Source organism: Gymnodraco acuticeps, unplaced genomic scaffold, assembly GCF_902827175.1.
Source record: "Gymnodraco acuticeps unplaced genomic scaffold, fGymAcu1.1, whole genome shotgun sequence".
Taxonomy (NCBI): Eukaryota; Metazoa; Chordata; class Actinopteri; order Perciformes; family Bathydraconidae; genus Gymnodraco; species Gymnodraco acuticeps.
Genome location: NW_022990305.1, coordinates 65,297 through 83,704, shown reverse-complemented (window position 1 = coordinate 83,704; position 18,408 = coordinate 65,297). Strand labels below are relative to the sequence as shown.

Below are 18,408 nucleotides of genomic sequence, written 5' to 3'. Positions count from 1 at the left end.
TGTGCATGTGGGTGCATTCTTGAGATGAATGGAAAGACAGAAGTTCACTGCTCACATAAAAGCCAGGGTCTTGCTTCACTTCTGCCATGGCTTTCCTCAATACACCTGCTGCCATGTGTAATATCTGAGTTTCAGACATTGTTGGGTGGCATTCCAATTGCACTGTATCATTGTCATGCGTTTCTTTTTCTTTGAGTAGAGCAGCCTCCTTCATAGCAAGGCCAACAACGGCTACATCGTTTGAGAAAACCAAATCAGATTTGCTGGTCGTTCCACAAACACAAGTTTGTCTTGGTAGTGCTTGAGCAGCTTCTCCTTCAACTTCCATGTAGCGTATTTAGATGTGTCAGTGGAAAGCATTTGGAAATTGATCTACAATGTTCTGTTTAATTCATTAAGTTTACCTGATAATAAAATATGGGACACAATTAGAAGCATTTATACGCAAAGTCTATAATTACTACAATTTAATTTTGATTGGCAGTTGGAACAAACTGACAGTTAAACTTAGCTAGATAGCTTAACAAACATTAAGCTGGTTAGCTTGCTTTATGTTTGTTATGATATTTTCCCTTTTCTGTGTTTGACAAAAGAAGATCTTACCGTCAAGCTTCTCAGGAAGGATTCCACACTTTATATTAAGCAGACAGACTTCTGGCAGTCTTAGTCTTCTTAAGTGTATGGGTTACTGAAGACGGAATCAACTGACGCTGGCTAGAATGGTGTGTGTGTGTGTGTGTGTGTGTGTGTGTGTGTGTGTGTGTGTGTGTGTGTGTGTGTGTGTGTGTGTGTGTGTGTGTGTGTGTGTGTGTGTGTGTGTGTGTGTGTGTGTGTGTGTGTGTGTGTGTGTGTGTGTGTGTGTGTGTGTGGAGCAGAGCCCCGCCCTTCAGAATGCAGTGGACACTAGGGCTGCTCGATTATGGCAAAAATCATAATCTCGATTATTTGGGTCAATAATTGATATCACGATTATTAAAAACGATTATCCATGTACTTTGAAAACATCCATTTATTGGAGAAAAACAATTTGAACAGTATGTTTTAACAGTTGATTACCCTGAACTTTAAGTATAACTCAACTGAAATTAATAATAATAAAAAAAATAATCTTTATATTTCGATTACGTTGTTTTCGTAATCGTTGCAAGCCATAATCGTAATTGCGATTAAAATACGATTAATTGAGCAGCCCTAGTGGACACTGAAACATGCACAGACATTGGATAAATAACATAAGCGTTTAGTTTATGTAATAAAAGAGCACACGGAAAAGTGACCGTAGATAGATGACTTCAGTTGCGATTTGGCGCTATATATAATATATATTAACCCTCCGGTATCACTGCGGACATTTTTGTCCCGAATGACTAATGTGTGACTTTTTTGTTCAATCTGATTTTGTGCAAAAACTAATAATGCAAAAAAATCTATTTTGTTGCTAATCTTTGACACATCCAAGACTGTGATAAAAAAAAAAAGAGCCAGTCCCCAGATATGTATGTTTTGGAAAATAACTCATTTCCTCTGTTTTCATCATGAAAAAAAACAGTGGTTTCATGTATTCAAAATGGCATTTAAAGGGTTAAAATCCTGAAAATGATTACATTTTTGGTATTTTCTATTAGGGCGGAAGTTGCTTTAAAGATTGAACCCAAAAAAGTTGTGAAAAAAACCTTTTAATATAATGTTTTTATCAAAGTCTTTTGCAGTGGACATTTTTGTCTCGAATGACTAATTTGTGTAGTCCAATGGTAGGGGAAACACTGAGAACATAAGATAGCTAAAAGAGAATAGATGGGTAGCTTTACAAAAATAAATAACATTTGTATACATAAAAATGTCATTATAATTTCTCTGCACTACTATGAGTAATACCCAAAGGCAAAGCTAGGAAACAAATACCTACAAATACTTACTAAGATGGAATAAAATGTAACACAAAAGCGTTTTTTTGTTTGTACAAAAACAAATATTTTCTCTAAAAGTCTTTCAATGATAGCATGAGATTTCTTCTTGGATCTTAAAGACAAAGCAGTCTCAAAATGTCTTGAAGTTTACGTTCTAATCTGTCTTTGTTTGCTCTCTTTACTTTTCCTGTAGGTCCAGACGCTCCGATCCACTCTCTCCCTGAAGGAGCGCCCCCTGCTGGCCGACAGGACAACAACAGCCTGGATCCACCCAGAAAGGTAGATGGAGTGTGTGTAGAAGTGTGTGTGTGTGTGTGTGTGTGTTCATCTCACTGTGTAAAGACACCGTTTCATGGGGAAGAAATCCCAATAATAATATGTCTCCGTGTGTGTGTTCAAGTGTCTCCATGTGTGTGTGTGTGTGTTCAAGGGTCTCTGTGTGTGTGTTCAAGTGTCTCCGTGTGTGTGTGTGTCATTCACCCTATATGTCATTGAAAACCTCTTATTTGTGACTTCTTTTGTTGAACTTTCCTTGTAGAAGAATGCAGCCGGGGATCAAGGGAAAAACAAAGGGGGGAGGAAGAAGAGGGAGTACGTACCCCAGAGACGGTCTGGAGGCTACGCTGTTCTGCTCACACTTTACAGAGTGTCTCAGGTACGCCTTCCTCCTTCACATCTACACAAAATACCTCCATGTTTTGCATCGTGGGTTCATTTGATGTCTCTCCCTCCAGATCCCAGGCAGCAAAGGCTACATGTTTAAGATGGAGCTCCAAGCAGAAGCTCAGCAGCTCTGCGATAAGTCCTTCTCTGTGGTGAGTGGAGTATTCGTTACAAGTGCATTTAAACCCGCTTATTACACCCAAATAAATTGAGGATTTGACACGACTAATGATTTTAAACATGCTTTCATATATTTGAAAATTATCGTTTTGCTTTCGCTAAGATAAAATAGTGGCGTAGCAACTTAACTTAAAATGACGACGGCACTAATCGAGATGTTCTGGTGCATAACTGTCAGTCTTTTACCTCCTTTTATTTATTTTGACATTATTAAACACCAATATGTAGAAGTATTGGATCATTGCGTGTGGGCTGTAACAGTTTAACACGGGTAGACACTCTGAAATGACCACGAAGCATTATTATGACACAGAATAATGAACTATTTAAATCAAATCAAGTTTTATTTATATAGCACATTTTCAAAACGATTTTTGGTCAAAGTGCTGTACATACAATCAAAATACTTTACAATAAAAACACTTTACAATAAAAACACTTAACAACAGCACAAATACAAAAATCACACCTATTCTGTGTGTTGACATTTACGACCATCCCTGCTTCTAATCTCCCGTAAGGAATGTGATAATGGAGTCGTATGTTGATACTACCAGGTTTTATGGCCTGACCTGGCGGGCACAGGGGGGGTTTTACGACTGTGAGAACGCGGGCTTCTAAGCACCACGGATGTCAGAGACATCTCCATTGTTCCCAGGTGTTCACGTACCGTCCCCCAATTGACTCTCTGTATACTAGTTAAAAGGTCTACCAAGATGCGAGGCGGATCAGATTTGACATGGCAACCCACCCGTGCAGTCAGAACCTTTGACTGTGTGACTTGTGATGTGAATTTCTCCGGCCGATGCTTGTATTAAAGATCCGTGTTTGTTTGGAGGCATGTGGCGTAGTGGGTTAGTGCCTAGGTGTTGGGGTCAGGGGGTCACAGGTTCAAACCCCACTGCAGTCAGCATGTCGTTGTGTCCCTGAGACTCTTCACCCCAAATTGCTCCTGTGGGAGCCACAGTATTGAGTATGTAAGTCGCTTTGGATAAAAGCGTCTAACAAGTAACATGTAATAATAAAAAAAAGATCCATGTTAATAATATTTTTGTTTTTTTTAAATCGTACATTTGGGAAAACCCGGCGCTCCCGGAGAAATCCCGCTATGCCACGGACAAGTTAATGAACTTTAACCCGTGGTATTTATCTCGTTGTAATTGTAGCTTGCTGGAAGAATATCTAAGCCCCCTGATGTCATGCTAAGACATCTTACTAATGTTTGGTTTTTTTAAATCGTACATTTTGGGAAAAACCCGGTGCCCCCGGAGAAAACCCGTTATGCCACGGATAAGTTAATGAACTTTAACCCGTGGTATTTATCTCGTTGTAATTGTAGCTTGCTGGAAGAATATCTAAGCCCCCTGATGTCATGCTAAGACATTTTACTAATGTTTGGTTTTTTTAAATCGTACATTTTGGGAAAAACCCGGTGCCCCCGGAGAAAACCCGTTATGCCACGGATAAGTTAGTGGCTTTTATCTCCTGGCCTGCTGAGCTCGATTCTCCTGAACCGTTTTCATGTGTTCAAGGTAGTCATTGTCAACGGTGACGATCTTCACATTCAAGCCGTTCATTCGGTCTTGATCTTCTTGGACCCTTTGTCCGAGTTCGCCGTTTGGATTCTGATCCGCGGTGTTTTTGGCCTGCTGAGCTCTTTTCTCCCCAAACGTTTTCTTGGATTCAAGGAAGTCATTGTGAAGACTGACGTTGTTCACATTCAAGCCGTTCATTCGGTCCTGATCGCCGTTTGGATTCTGAACCGCTGTGTTTCTTTCCCTCAGCGGCTCATCACACATAGACTGCAGGTCGTTAATCTTTTCCTCCAGGGTTTTGTTCTGAGAACGACCCTTCCTCAAAACACCAATCTCTAGGTTAAGTTCCACAAGATCCTTCGCCATGGCGGCACTATCACACCTCAAGGTCTCGTTGGATGCCTGCAAAGCCTCGTACTTGATCATGAGATGCTTTTCCTTGTGAACCTCATTGCTCAAACCCTGGATCTTTTTAAACAAAGCCTCGTTCTTCCTCGTAACGTCCTCTCTCTCAGCTTTCGCCTCCTTGTAAGAGTCCTCGAGGTGCATGAAACGCAGATGCCTTTCCTTGAGCTGCAACACTTCTTCTCGCAGGGAGACATGTTCGAGGCTCATGGCGGCTTTTTCTGTCACCATTGCGTTGCAACGTTCCCTAATGGTGTCCTCGTTCTCAAGTTCTTGGCACAACTCGACTTTCTTTTGTTGCAACAATTGCATTTGCTGGAAAATCAACTCTTTTTCTTCCTTCGCAATGTTGTATGACCCCAGAAGATCCTCTAAACCCAGAAGCTTCTTTGAAAGCTCAAAGATCTCTTCTTGCAAGTCTTCGGTTTGGCTCATTTCCTCATATTTCGACCGGTTCATTTCGTCCATCTCAAACTGCACCATGCTTTCATTTTCAAGCTCCCTGCAGAGATCGTCCACTTCCTGCTGCAGAGTCTGGTTCTTCTGGAAAACCGTCTCTATCTCTGCCTTAGACACTTGGAAACGATCCTGAAGTTGCTCTTTCCTTTGTTTGAGATACTCAAGTTCTTCCTCAAGGCCACCATTTACTCTGATGGTTTCCTCTGCGTCACTTCTCAATGCATCAAGCGTTTCCTCTGCAGCAGAATAGCTTTGGATCGATGAACGCACCTCTTTAATCTGTGCTTCGAGCTCTCTCTGTACACGTAGTGCAGCTTCATGCTCGGCTTTGATAGCATCGATGCTATCCAGCTCATCTAGCTTGTCAAACATCTGTTCCTCAAGGATCTGTCGTTCACGCTCCAATTCCTTGTTTGTCTGGATTAGTCCCTGGAACATCGCCTCTACGGTAACGTTATTTTCGATCTTCTCACTAAGAACCCTCACTGCTTTTTCGAGGTAGGCACACTTGCGCCTCGCGACATGTCCCTCTGCCTTCAGAGCGTCAAACTGCTCCCCCAGCGCTGGAAAGCTGCCGAACTGTTTTTGTATGGATTGCATTTCCACATGTAGGGTCTTGAGATGTTCTTGAACTGCCCCAAGACTCCTCCTAACTCCAGCGTAGTCACCTCCCAATTCCGCTTGTTCCTTATTGCGGGACATGTTTTTTTAAGATGACAATGATACACACACAGTAGCAACTGGTAATACCTAACTGGTTGTGTTGTCAGCGTCAGACTGGTTTCTGCTAAGCCAAGATATGCTGTGCCTTGAAACTCAAACTGGTCTCCTTGCAGGTTCCCATTTGGAACTATCGATGATGTCACAAAGCACATCACAGCATCATCATGACATCACTTGGAATTTCTGCACAATGCTCACATGTAGAGATGTGGCCATGGCAACAGTGAAGATGCATTCTGGGTAACTTTGCCCAGGCATTCCATTTTTGAAAAAACAACAACAAGATGGCTGACTCCTACTCTCTATTCTACTCAATATTAAGGGAGTTCTTTGTGGAGGATTATGTGGTGAAAATGAACACACCGATGTTCTGAAACTAATATATAAAAAGGGACTTGTGTTGGGATGTCCTGTTAACAATAAACCATTATTATTACTCAAAAATTGTCGTCAAAAGCAGAGAAAATACTCCAATTGAAAATACTTCCTAATAATACTCTTTATTCAAAAAAAATGTTGAGTCTGTAGGCATGACATATTAATGTTTTTGGTACAAAATTAGCTTGAGAACAATTTTTTATTGGCCATTTATTGACTGATATGACGGCACAGGGTACCCTGATCAGAGCGTCCTGAATATTTGTATTTTAATTCAGTTAACTTTTATGTGTCTGTAGCCAGATCTGGGCAGTAAGTACACGGCCTGGTCTTCAGTGAGCACTCTGATCCAGAAGAACCTGATGATGAAGACCCACAACCCTGCAAGGTACAGAGGAAACACACACACACACACACACACGATGGATTGACACACACATTATTTCTGTACGATTTCAGATTCAGAGTGTTTTGAAGTGGAAACGGGGGCTTCTCTTTCGTTTAAATGGAGTTCACTCTTCCTCCCTCTTCAGGTATTCTCTGACAGAAGAGGGTCTGGCTTTAGGGGAGCGCCTCGAGTCTTTAGAGGGAACTAAAGGTCCAGAAGGAGACAGAGAGGAGGCCAGGAGTGAAGGAAACGAGCAGGAGGAGGGAGAAGAAGGTGGCCCGGGGATTGTGGACCTCACTGTTAGTGATGATGACGAAGAGGAGAAGGAAGAGGAGAGAATACAGTGAGTGTGCTTCAAAACTTCTGGGACAAAAACGTATCATTATCTCAACAAGTAACTCTACTCTGAAATGCATTTAAGTCGTACCTTTATTTTCCTTTTGTCATATGTTGTATAGACTAAGTGTTTAGAGACCAGTTAAACATTCAAGATTCAAGATAACGTGGTCTTGGTTTTGACAATCTTAAGTCCCAGCCTCCTCCAACAACTTACGACATAACAAGGAATAAATATAGTCCAAAAATATATAGAACGGTGCAAGTAAAAAGCAAAAATAGGTCAACTATATACATGTAAAAAGTAAATACAGAAAAATACGGTGCTTTCTACTTTAATATACGAAAATAGGTAGACTTTCCTTTGTGTGTTTTAGCTTGTAATGTTTCTGATGAACTCTCCAATTGTAGATGTGTAAGTAATATATATTTAAGACCGAAATATCTCCATTATGTTTTATGATTGCACTTGTGTTGTTGAACTGTTTGTCAATACAATAAAAGGAATTGAACCGTCTTTTTCCAGACCTGCAGAGAGGCCGACCTCCTCTGCTTCCCAGCCGAGGGTTCTCGTTCCTGGGATGTTCTTTTCAGGGAAACCCCGAAATGTACCGAGCAGAAACCCAAAGTCCTGGAGTCTCCTTCCCGGCTCCTACGAGATCATCCTCTGTGTGGACTTCATTGAGACAACGGGGTAAGACCGCTGTGTGTTTTAAACTGTGTGAATCAAACGTGTGTGTGTGTGTGTGTTTCCTGAACGGTCGGTGTGTTTGTGAAGCGGAAGCAAAAACTGCAAGCAGGATCTGGTCAAAGAGCTGCAGAGGAACGGAGTGACGTTCGATGTGAGGAAGCTCAACGTGGGAGATTTCCTGTGGGTCGCTCGGGAAAAGGTCGCGCCTATTCCAGGTAACACAACGTAGAAAACAACTCGTCTATTGTGCAAAATCCACTGCTCCATGTCTCTTCTACATCAACATGTGTCCCCTCTTCTTCATGTCTCTTCTACATCAACATGTGTCCCCTCTTCTTCATGTCTCTTCTACATCAACATGTGTCCCCTCTTCTTCATGTCTCTTCTACATCAACATGTGTCCCCTCTTCTCCATGTCTCTTCTACATCAACATGTGTCCCCTCTTCTTCATGTCTCTTCTACATCAACATGTGTCCCCTCTTCTTCATGTCTCTTCTACATCAACATGTGTCCCCTCTTCTTCATGTCTCTTCTACATCAACATGTGTCCCCTCTTCTTCATGTCTCTTCTACATCAACATGTGTCCCCTCTGTGGAAAGAGACTCTGAAAGTTTCAGGAACAAAGATTCTCTCTCTTTTTGATCCATTTATATAAAAACCTGTCTGAAAATGAGCTGATCAGATTTTGGCCACTTTATGATGTCATAACGATGTTTTGGCTTGGGTAACCATTAGCCAATCAGCATCCAAGGTAACCCCCCCCCTCCCCCTTTATCGCCTGAATCTCCTCCTAGAGCACCAATAGCCGCGTTCACACCAAGTACTTTGCCGTACTTAGTTCCCAGCACTTAGTTCCCCCATGGAACTAAAGAGCCGATCGCGTTCACACCGGAATAAGTTCCCTGAGGGAGGATTACGCAAATGAAGCCGCTGACGTCACTTCTTCTTCTTCTGCTTTGGGTTTACTGGCAGGCCGCAAACCACTTCACGGCGTATACTGCCGCCCAAAGTCCCCGGAGTTGGGGACTGGCTTCAGTAGAAGCTGCTGGGACTCCCAGCAGCTTCTACTGAAGCCTTCCGAGTAAATCGCCAGAACGCCGACACCTCCTCATCTCCACCGCTCCCATGTTTTATTTTGTGTTGCCATAAATTAGTCTCTCTCTGTTGGTGCGCGGGGCGAATGCTAATAATGCTAATAATGCTAATGCCACAAATACAATGGCGGCTTCACAAAACTTTTCAGAGTTTTACGGGGTGTGGTTTGCAATTCGCCCAGCCAATCAGAAATTGGAACTTTTTTCTCCCCAGGAAAGTCCCACCTCTCTAGCAGGGACTGAAAAGCTGGGAAAAGTTCTCATGAACTAAATTCTCTTTTTGGTGTGAACGCAAAATCCCAGGAAGTATCGGAACTAAAAGGGAAAAGTACTCCGGTGTGAAAGTGCCTTATGTGTTCTTTGTACCCAAATGTCTCTCAGAGGGGCGTGGGGAGGGGCTCCTTATTTTCATCTAAATTAACAGACAGAGAATCAGCACTTTGGAAACAGGGCTGAAACAGAGGGGATTATGGGTAATGCTGCAATGATCTGTTTGGCGTTTCAGCCAAGCAGAGACAGGCTCTGTATATATCTAAGACCTGTAATATATCGATGAAACACAGTATAATAGGGGACCTTTACCATAAAGTAAAAGACACAGGAAGTGAGGAAGAGAATCCCATCACCTTGTACCCTTAGCATGTCTCAAAACTATCTACATAAACTCGTAATTATTATTCTTATTTTTAAACATGTATTTATTGATTTTTTACATTTATCACATTACACAAACACAACCGAACATTAGACATATGGCAGATTACAAAATAATGCTAAAATGAAAAGTGTGCAGTTAGTAGAAATCAGTTTAAAGTACAGACCAAGAATATAAATAAATTAACAAATTCAACAGAAATACAACAAAAGCACAACCAGAGCTTACAATTCTCCAAATAGACGAACCGTATTCAACATTTCCTCACCGTGGTTTACCCTCTTCACTTTAACCGTCCACCGCTTCTGCAATGTCCCAATTTTGTAATAAATTCCAACTCGTAATCATTTAGTCTTTCTCTGACTCCAGGTCAGTTGCGGACCCCCGTTGGCCGTGAGCTCGTCCTGGATTACATCATCGAGAGGAAGAGGATGGACGACCTGTGCGGCAGCATCATCGACGGGCGCTTCAGGGAACAGAAGGTGAAGAAAATACATCTTCGTCAACTCCATCAAATTATTAGTCGTGTACTCCGTTAACCAGAGCCCTGCATGCTGACTTGAAATGGCTTGTTTTGCCCGACAAATGGTCAATAATCCCAAAGATATTTTCAGTTTATTATGATATGAAATGTAGAAATGCAAGAAGATTATCATATTTAAGATTAGACAAACCTTTATTAATCCCCATAGGGTTATTCTATCGGTAAAGCAGCAACAGGTATACGAGTGAAACACGGAATATATCAAAATAACAATATAATAATTCGGTGGAACTGTAAACATACATATATGGATACTTAAAATGTATATAAATGTCTGTCTTCAAGTGCATGTCCAAAAGTAGGTACATAGGATGCATCTTAAGTTTTATTTGAACTTGATGATTCATTTAAACATTTAATCGCAAATCAAAATGGTTAAATCTTCTGTAATGAGTTTCTTTGCTTTTACTCTCCGTATCTTTTGATAAAAAAAACCTTTTCCATCTTGTTATAAATTTGAAAACACTAATTGATATTCTACAATGCTGTTAATCAAATGATATAAAGAGTGGTTTTTTTACATGTGTTACTGTGCACAGCGAGAAATGTCCCTTTCTTCTCCTCATCAGTTCCGTCTGAAGCGCTGTGGTCTGCGTAACCCCTGCTACCTGGTGGAGGAGTGTGGGAAGGCTGCCTCTCACCTGAGTTTACCTGAGTCCACGCTGCAGCAGGCCATCATCAACACACAGGTGAGAGAACACACACTCACACACCTGCATGGTGGTTTAGGTGCTGTTTACACGAGAACGCAAACGGTTGTATCCGCTACTTTTCTCTTTCGTATAGCCCGTTCGTTCACACGAGGCTGTAACGGAGACGCGGAAACGATAACGGGTCCCAAGGTGGATAGATCTGCAACTGGAACGCTCTGGGGGGCCAAACGGCTCCGTGTGTACGCCCTATACGATCATTTCCTGATAACGATGAAGCCATAGCCCCGCCTCTCCCCGTCTCTGCTGCTCACTGCTGTAGCATGCTCAGTAGCTAGTGCTACTGAGCATGCTACAGATGTTAGTGTTAAATCTACAGCTCCTCTTAGTGTTGTCACGATACCAACATTTTGGTTTCGATACCAAGTCAAGAATTGCGATTCCGATTCTTTTTCGATACTTTTCTTAAAAAAAGGGAAACAGTCGTAAATGTAATTATTGTGCTTTATTTCACACCAGAACCAGAACACAAACTTTTAAACAATGAGAACAATAAATTAAATAAATGACTAGAATTCGTATTAAATTAATTTAAGCATCATCTATAAACAACTTTTTTGTTTTTCGCTTCTGGCGTCTTTTTTGTCAACAAGCCGAGGCGCAGCGGCAGTTGCACTCCCACTTGCTGCCATGCTTCTCGCTTTCTCACATGCTCTGGCAGCTAGCGCGTGCACGAGAGAGGGGAGGGACTTAGAGAGGGCTTGGGAGGGGGGAGGGACTTAGAGCGTGCACGAGAAAGGGGGGGGACTTAGAGCGTGCTTGAGAGAGGGGAGGCACTTAGAGCGGGCTTGGGAGGGGAGGCACTTAGAGCGTGCTTGAGAGAGGGGAGGGACTTAGAGCGTGCACGAGAAAGGGGGGGACTTAGAGCGTGCTTGAGAGAGGGGAGGCACTTAGAGCGTGCTTGAGAGAGGGGAGGCACTTAGAGCGTGCTTGGGAGGGGAGGCACTTAGAGCGTGCTTGAGAGAGGGGAGGGACTTAGAGCGTGCACGAGAAAGGGGGGGGACTTAGAGCGTGCTTGAGAGAGGGGAGGGACTTAGAGCGTGCTTGAGAGAGGGGAGGCACTTAGAGCGTGCTTGGGAGGGGAGGCACTTAGAGCGTGCTTGAGAGAGGGGAGGGACTTAGAGCGTGCACGAGAGAGGGGGGGACTTAGTGCGTGCTTGAGAGGGGCGGCACTTAGAGCGTGCTTGGGAGGGGAGGCACTTAGAGCGTGCTTGAGAGAGGGGAGGCACTTAGAGCGTGCTTGAGAGAGGGGAGGCACTTAGAGCGTGCACGAGAAAGGGGGGGACTTAGAGCGTGCTTGAGAGAGGGGAGGGACTTAGAGCGTGCACGAGAAAGGGGGGGACTTAGAGCGTGCTTGAGAGAGGGGAGGGACTTAGAGCGTGCTTGAGAGAGGGGAGGCACTTAGAGCGTGCTTGGGAGGGGAGGCACTTAGAGCGTGCTTGAGAGAGGGGAGGGACTTAGAGCGTGCACGAGAAAGGGGGGGACTTAGAGCGTGCTTGAGAGAGGGGAGGGACTTAGAGCGTGCTTGAGAGAGGGGAGGCACTTAGAGCGTGCTTGGGAGGGGAGGCACTTAGAGCGTGCTTGAGAGAGGGGAGGGACTTAGAGCGTGCACGAGAGAGGGGGGGACTTAGTGCGTGCTTGAGAGGGGCGGCACTTAGAGCGTGCTTGGGAGGGGAGGCACTTAGAGCGTGCTTGAGAGAGGGGAGGCACTTAGAGCGTGCTTGAGAGAGGGGAGGCACTTAGAGCGTGCACGAGAAAGGGGGGGACTTAGAGCGTGCTTGAGAGAGGGGAGGGACTTAGAGCGTGCTTGAGAGAGGGGAGGGACTTAGAGCGTGCTTGAGAGGGGAGGGACTTAGAGCGTGCTTGAGAGAGGGGAGGGACTTAGAGCGTGCTTGAGAGAGGGGAGGCACTTAGAGCGTGCACGAGAGAGGGGGGGAACTTAGAGCGTGCACGAGAGGGGCGGGACTTAGAGCGTGCTTGAGAGGGGAGGGACTTAGAGCGTGCTTGAGAGAGGGGAGGGACTTAGAGCGTGCACATGAAAGGGGGGGGGACTTAGAGCGTGCTTGAGAGAGGGGAGGGACTTAGAGCGTGCACGAGAAAGGGGGGGACTTAGAGCGTGCTTGAGAGAGGGGAGGGACTTAGATCGTGCACGAGAGAGGGGGGGACTTAGTGCGTGCTTGAGAGGGCCGGCACTTAGAGCGTGCTTGGGAGGGGAGGCACTTAGAGCGTGCTTGAGAGAGGGGAGGCACTTAGAGCGTGCACGAGAAAGGGGGGGGACTTAGAGCGTGCTTGAGAGAGGGGAGGGACTTAGAGCGTGCTTGAGAGAGGGGAGGCACTTAGAGCGTGCACGAGAGAGGGGGGGACTTAGAGCGTGCACGAGAGGGGCGGGACTTAGAGCGTGCTTGAGAGGGGAGGGACTTAGAGCGTGCTTGAGAGAGGGGAGGGACTTAGAGCGTGCACGAGAGGGGAGGGACTTAGAGCGTGCTTGAGAGGGGAGGGACTTAGAGCGTGCTTGAGAGAGGGGAGGGACTTAGAGCGTGCACGAGAGGGGAGGGACTTAGAGCGTGCTTGAGAGGGGAGGGACTTAGAGCGTGCTTGAGAGAGGGGAGGCACTTAGAGCGTGCACGAGAGAGGGGGGGACTTAGAGCGTGTACTAGAGGGGCGGGACTTAGAGCGTGCACGAGAGGGGCGGGACTGCAGGCATGAAGCAGAGCGCTGAACACACGGCTCTTATTAAAACAGCGCTTTTTCACCGGAGTACTTTCCCCCGTCATTCTTAAAGTACCGATACTAATGAAACGGAGGAATCGTAACGTTTTTAACGGCAGGGTATCGCGGTACCTTTCGGTACACCGTGCAACACTAGCTCCTCTACCACAACCATCAGCAACAAGTGGATAAATCCACCGCGGGGCATTAACAGAAGGGCAACCATGGCAACCATGCTCAGGGGTCTTCTTCGCTGCTTTTGGTGTATTTTGTGGCAGAAGTACAGCGCCACTTACAGGCCGGCATGTGTACTACAACGTCTCCAGCGCTCCCGAGCGGTCTCGTGTGAACGGAAGACTTTTTTGATATCGTATTCGGTTCGTTTGCGTTGGGGTCTTAATGTGCACTGCATTAATCACAAAACAAGATTTGTTTGAGTCTCTGATGTATACATGTTGTCTTTTGTGTGTGTGTGTGTGTGTGTGTGTGTGTGTGTGTGTGTGTGTGTGTGTGTGTGTGTGTGTGTCAGGTTATTGATCGCTTCTTTGTGAAGAGAGTCCAGGATGTGAGGGAGTCGATGGCCTACCTCACCGTCATGACTCGATACCTTAATAAACTCTACCAGGTAAACGTTTAAATACATATTTTATAAAAGCAATACATGTATATGTTTTTAAAATCGTCCCAAAAGATAAAACAATTACGGTAGGGTTTTGCCTCAACTTCAATCATTTAGACATGTTCTTATAGCCTTTTGAACCCTTGTTCTATAAAGAAATGAGTATATTGTGTATTACTGTATAGGGGTCTAAGACGGCCCCAAAACAAGTGGAATAGTTCTGATAATAAACTTTTAAATCTGTTTTCCAGAACTGTACGCTGACGTGTCGCTCCAGAGAGCTGGAGGGGGATAGAGAGGATGAGGAAGAGGAGAGAGGGACCCCCCCCTGCTCTCTTATCTCTTTTGCAGAGTTCAACCACGGTGCAATCAAAAACAAGGTGTGTGTGTCCGTCTCTTTGTTTTTGCATTTAAAGAAAGACTTTTTAGCAATACCTGTTTTAATTTCCAACTACCCTGTTGGTCCATAATCTATTTTTTACAATACTTTATTCAGAAGACAGTTGAGAACATTTCCCCAGTTACAGGGAGTAGTAGACATTAGCAATAAGGGATCAGTATCTGATGTGCATCTTATACCCCAGTCCTCAAAGACCTCCACTGGCTTCCTGTCTCCCATCGCATCAACTACAACATTCTGGTCCTCACCTACAAAGCACTCCACCATCTGGCCCCCCCTTATCTCACAAACCTTCTCACTCCTTATCAACCTCCACGGTCCCTCAGATCCACCGCAGCCGGACTCCTATCCATTCCCACATCCACACTCTGCAGCTTTGGGGACAGAGCCTTCTCAGTGGCAGCTCCTCGGCTCTGGAAGTCCCTCCCCCAAGATCTCCGTGACTCTGAGTCCCTCACAGTCTTTCAGTCCCGCCTCAAAACACATCTTTTCAACTCTGTCTACCCATAAGCCCCCCCCCCCTCTCAATCAACTTCCTCTTGAATGCCTTTTTATTTTTTACTTAATTGTTTGCCTGTCCTTGTTTGTCTACCCTCCCTCATACTGTAAAGCGTCTTTGAGTTGTGAAAAGCGCTATATAAATAAAATGCATTATTATTATTATACAATGTTCATGAACTTAATACAATAACAGAAGGGATGTCTCGTCACAGAGGCATACTTGACAAACAAACAAGCAATTACAATATTTTGCTAATTAGACCAAGCAACCTTTTTATTTTGGTGATAGAACTGGTTATCAGCTCATCGGTTCATAATCTATTTTAATAAATAAATCTCTCCCTCTCAGAGTCAGACGGTGAAAGAAGTGTTTGCCCGGCAGCTGATGCAGGTGAGCGGACTGTCGGGAGACAAAGCAGCTGCTATACTGGAGCTCTACAGCACCCCGCTCAGGTAACCCACATTATGATACAGTCACACATCTCACCTGTTCAAGTATTCCTCCCTTTCTTTCAAAGGTGTTTTTAGATAACGTATACAAAGAATGAGGCAGTTAGCACTAGCAGAGATAGATATCATGGAAGCAAAACTTCACCTGCTGCCCGTCAAATACCGCATCGATTTTTAGTTTCTGACTCTCCCTCCATTTTCAAATCACGTCTCTTCACACCCCTGATCACATGACGCATCTTCGGTCCTTATTGATTATATTGCCTTGTTGTTCTGCTGGTTTTTAGTTTTGTGTGTCTTGTATGGCGACCTTGAGAGCCTTGAAAGGCGTCTATATAAATAAAATGTATTATTATTATTATTAAAACATTACATTTCAAGGATTCATTTATTTTTCATATCGCAAAACTACATTGTAATCTTAAGTCTCATGCTCCTCCTCCAACAGTGCAGCAAACAATATACCCAGCATGAAAGAGTTAGACATGAAACCCAATAAAATAATGCACTAGACAAAATGGGACAGGTAAGTTGAAGGAATATGAAAAATGTGTTCATATAATAAAGAATAAGATTAAAAAAAACCTCATTGAGTTCAGAAACTCATGAAATAAACGAGACATTTCTGACTTTGGGTAATTAACAACAAGGTTGAAACATGAGGGTATACTTCGCGTCGGGCCGAACCACGCCCCTGAGCTGTGATATAATGAGCATATATCACGGCCTGAAGTGAGCTATTGCTTTTATAAAACGGTTACCAAGTGTGGCAATATGAAAGAAAAATACACACTCTAATTTAAATAGTTTTTATTAGTAAATAATGATGTTCAAAATAAAATAGTCCCTCCGTTGCCTTCTGCAAGAAACATAGTGCGAGGTGGTTGCTATGCAACAACACTAACAGCTAGCGAACATATTAGACAGAGAGCGTTGATCCATTATTTGGCTATTTATTTACATTAATTTGTATGTTTCCTTTTATTGTGCAGCCACTGAAAACCTGTCCAGCATCAGCAGCATGGCTTACGAGGTCACTTGTATAGGTTGAGGTTGTTCTAGGCTGTTGCTTGGCGTGGCGATAATATTGCTCCACTTTCTCCGGTCCCCGAGATTGGGCTTCCAGCAGCTCTGGAGAGAGCTTTCGCACCTGTGGCCACTAACGCTCATCATGTCTCTGCTTTCAAGACCCGCATCAGAAAGCTTTTGAATGGTGCTACTTCTCCAGTTGGTCTCCCTGCTCTTCACGGAGCTCTGCATGTCGTCGTTTAGGTGCTTTCTGGAGATAGGCACTCCTCAATCCTCTCCTCCATAGTAAGGCCACCCCGGAGGTCCAAGTTAACCTTACATGTTTCCATCTTAAGCTTTGCTAGTTAGTTTCATAACGGACATAATGTAACAGCTGTAACGGTTGTAGCTTTTTCTCAGACGCGGAGGGATACTGACTTGTGAAAAGTAACTACGGCTAAGAACCAATCAGATTGCTTGATTTGACTTGTCCGTTTTATAAACACATTTTTATGCAAACTCTCTTCTATTCATGAGTACAAGACATTGCGCTACTGTAAGACATTGTTGACATTTAATTCAAATCTTTCTTCCTCTCTTAATCTCAGTCTCCTGACAGCCTATGAGCGATGTGCAGGTGAAGCTGATAAGGAGAAGCTCCTCTCCTCCATCAGATACGGGAAGCTCAAAAGGTTTGTAGTCCAACTGGTTTCATATTTCTCCCAGCATGCTCTAATGATCCATGTAGTATTTGTTGATAACAAGTTGAAAACCTGAGTCAAAGTACTGTGGCTTTTACTCACAGTTCAGATACAAATTGACGTAATGGCAGTACTGTAAGAAATTGCAATTAATTCACATTTAATTTCCCCTTTTTTCCAGGAACCTGGGTCCAGCTCTGAGCAGAACAGTTTATCAGCTGTACTGCACTCAGGGAGCACTGACGTAGCTTAATATAAAAACATATCATGAACATATTTTCACTTAGTTTCCATCCCTACCTTACTTGAATTAAACACATTTTAGGATGGAAACGTCCTTTGTTATGTAAATATTAACATGCTGCTAAGTTCTCATCACCGTAACATATTGCTACTTGTATGAAGAATTTCACAAACGCCCCCTGAAACTTAAATAAAGTTTAAGATTTTAAATAGTATTGTTGTTATTGCATATGGATGTTTTACACTACAGTTTGTGAAGAAAGCACTGTGGTAAACTTCTAGACAGTCAGAAATGAAATAAAGAAGAATATTTGTATTTGTAAAACCCTCTGTACTTTTCTTTGTGACCCCTGCTTTCATTTTTACATTTACGCAATGGACTATTTGTTCAAGACAAGATGACTTTTACAGCACTTTTCAGCGACAAATGCAAAGTATTTGACATCAAAAGCATTGAGACAACGTTCAAAAACGTCCCAAAAACATTTGATAAGAGGACGATTCAATGCAATTAAAAAAAAACAGTCATTAAAAAGTGAAGAAAATAGACTAAAAATAGAAAATGTAAGAATGTACATATCATACTATTAAAGGTAGTGGTGGGAAAGGTTTTTAAATTCCTTACTTGAGTAAAAGTACTAACACCACACTGTAGAAATACTCAATTTCAAGTAAAAGTATTGAAGTACGATAAGGGAATTAAAGTACTCCGAGTAAAAGTACTCATGTTTTAAAATATTTTAAAGCGATAACAGCAAATATTCACATTTAAGAAGCTGGAATTGTGAAATATATTTGAACAAAATACTTCTTATGGGTTTCGTTTTTTGTATTTTAAACGTGTTTCCTATATTGTGTGTGTCAACATCTGATTTTATTAAGTAACTAGTAAATACATCTGTATAATAAATGGAGTAAAAAGTATAACATTGCCTCCCAACATTAAGTATAAAGTAGTATGAATTATATTACTCAGGTAAAGAACAAGTATCTCAAATGTGTACTTGAGTAAATGCACTTCGACCACTGAAGAAAATAGAAATAGTAACTTTAAAAAGACAAAGGATAGAAAATGAAAATAAGATTTTATAGAATAATACCGGTATA

At 43.2% G+C, this 18,408-nt stretch overlaps 1 protein-coding gene across 1 annotated transcript; it reads left to right on the top strand.

Annotated features, from left to right (window-relative positions):
• Window positions 1-1,864: 1,864 nt before the first annotated feature.
• LOC117550343 (crossover junction endonuclease MUS81-like) lies at window positions 1,865-17,626 on the top strand. Its single transcript, XM_034222747.1, has 15 exons — window positions 1,865-1,881; window positions 2,054-2,186; window positions 2,446-2,562; window positions 2,642-2,722; window positions 6,550-6,638; window positions 6,784-6,981; window positions 7,501-7,668; window positions 7,753-7,880; window positions 9,786-9,898; window positions 10,530-10,649; window positions 13,909-14,004; window positions 14,250-14,378; window positions 15,249-15,352; window positions 16,966-17,049; window positions 17,240-17,626. The coding sequence occupies exons 1-15, from the start codon at window positions 1,865-1,867 to the stop codon at window positions 17,304-17,306; spliced, it is 1,644 nt and encodes a 547-aa protein (XP_034078638.1). The 3' UTR covers window positions 17,307-17,626.
• The last annotated feature ends 782 nt before the right edge of the window (window positions 17,627-18,408 follow it).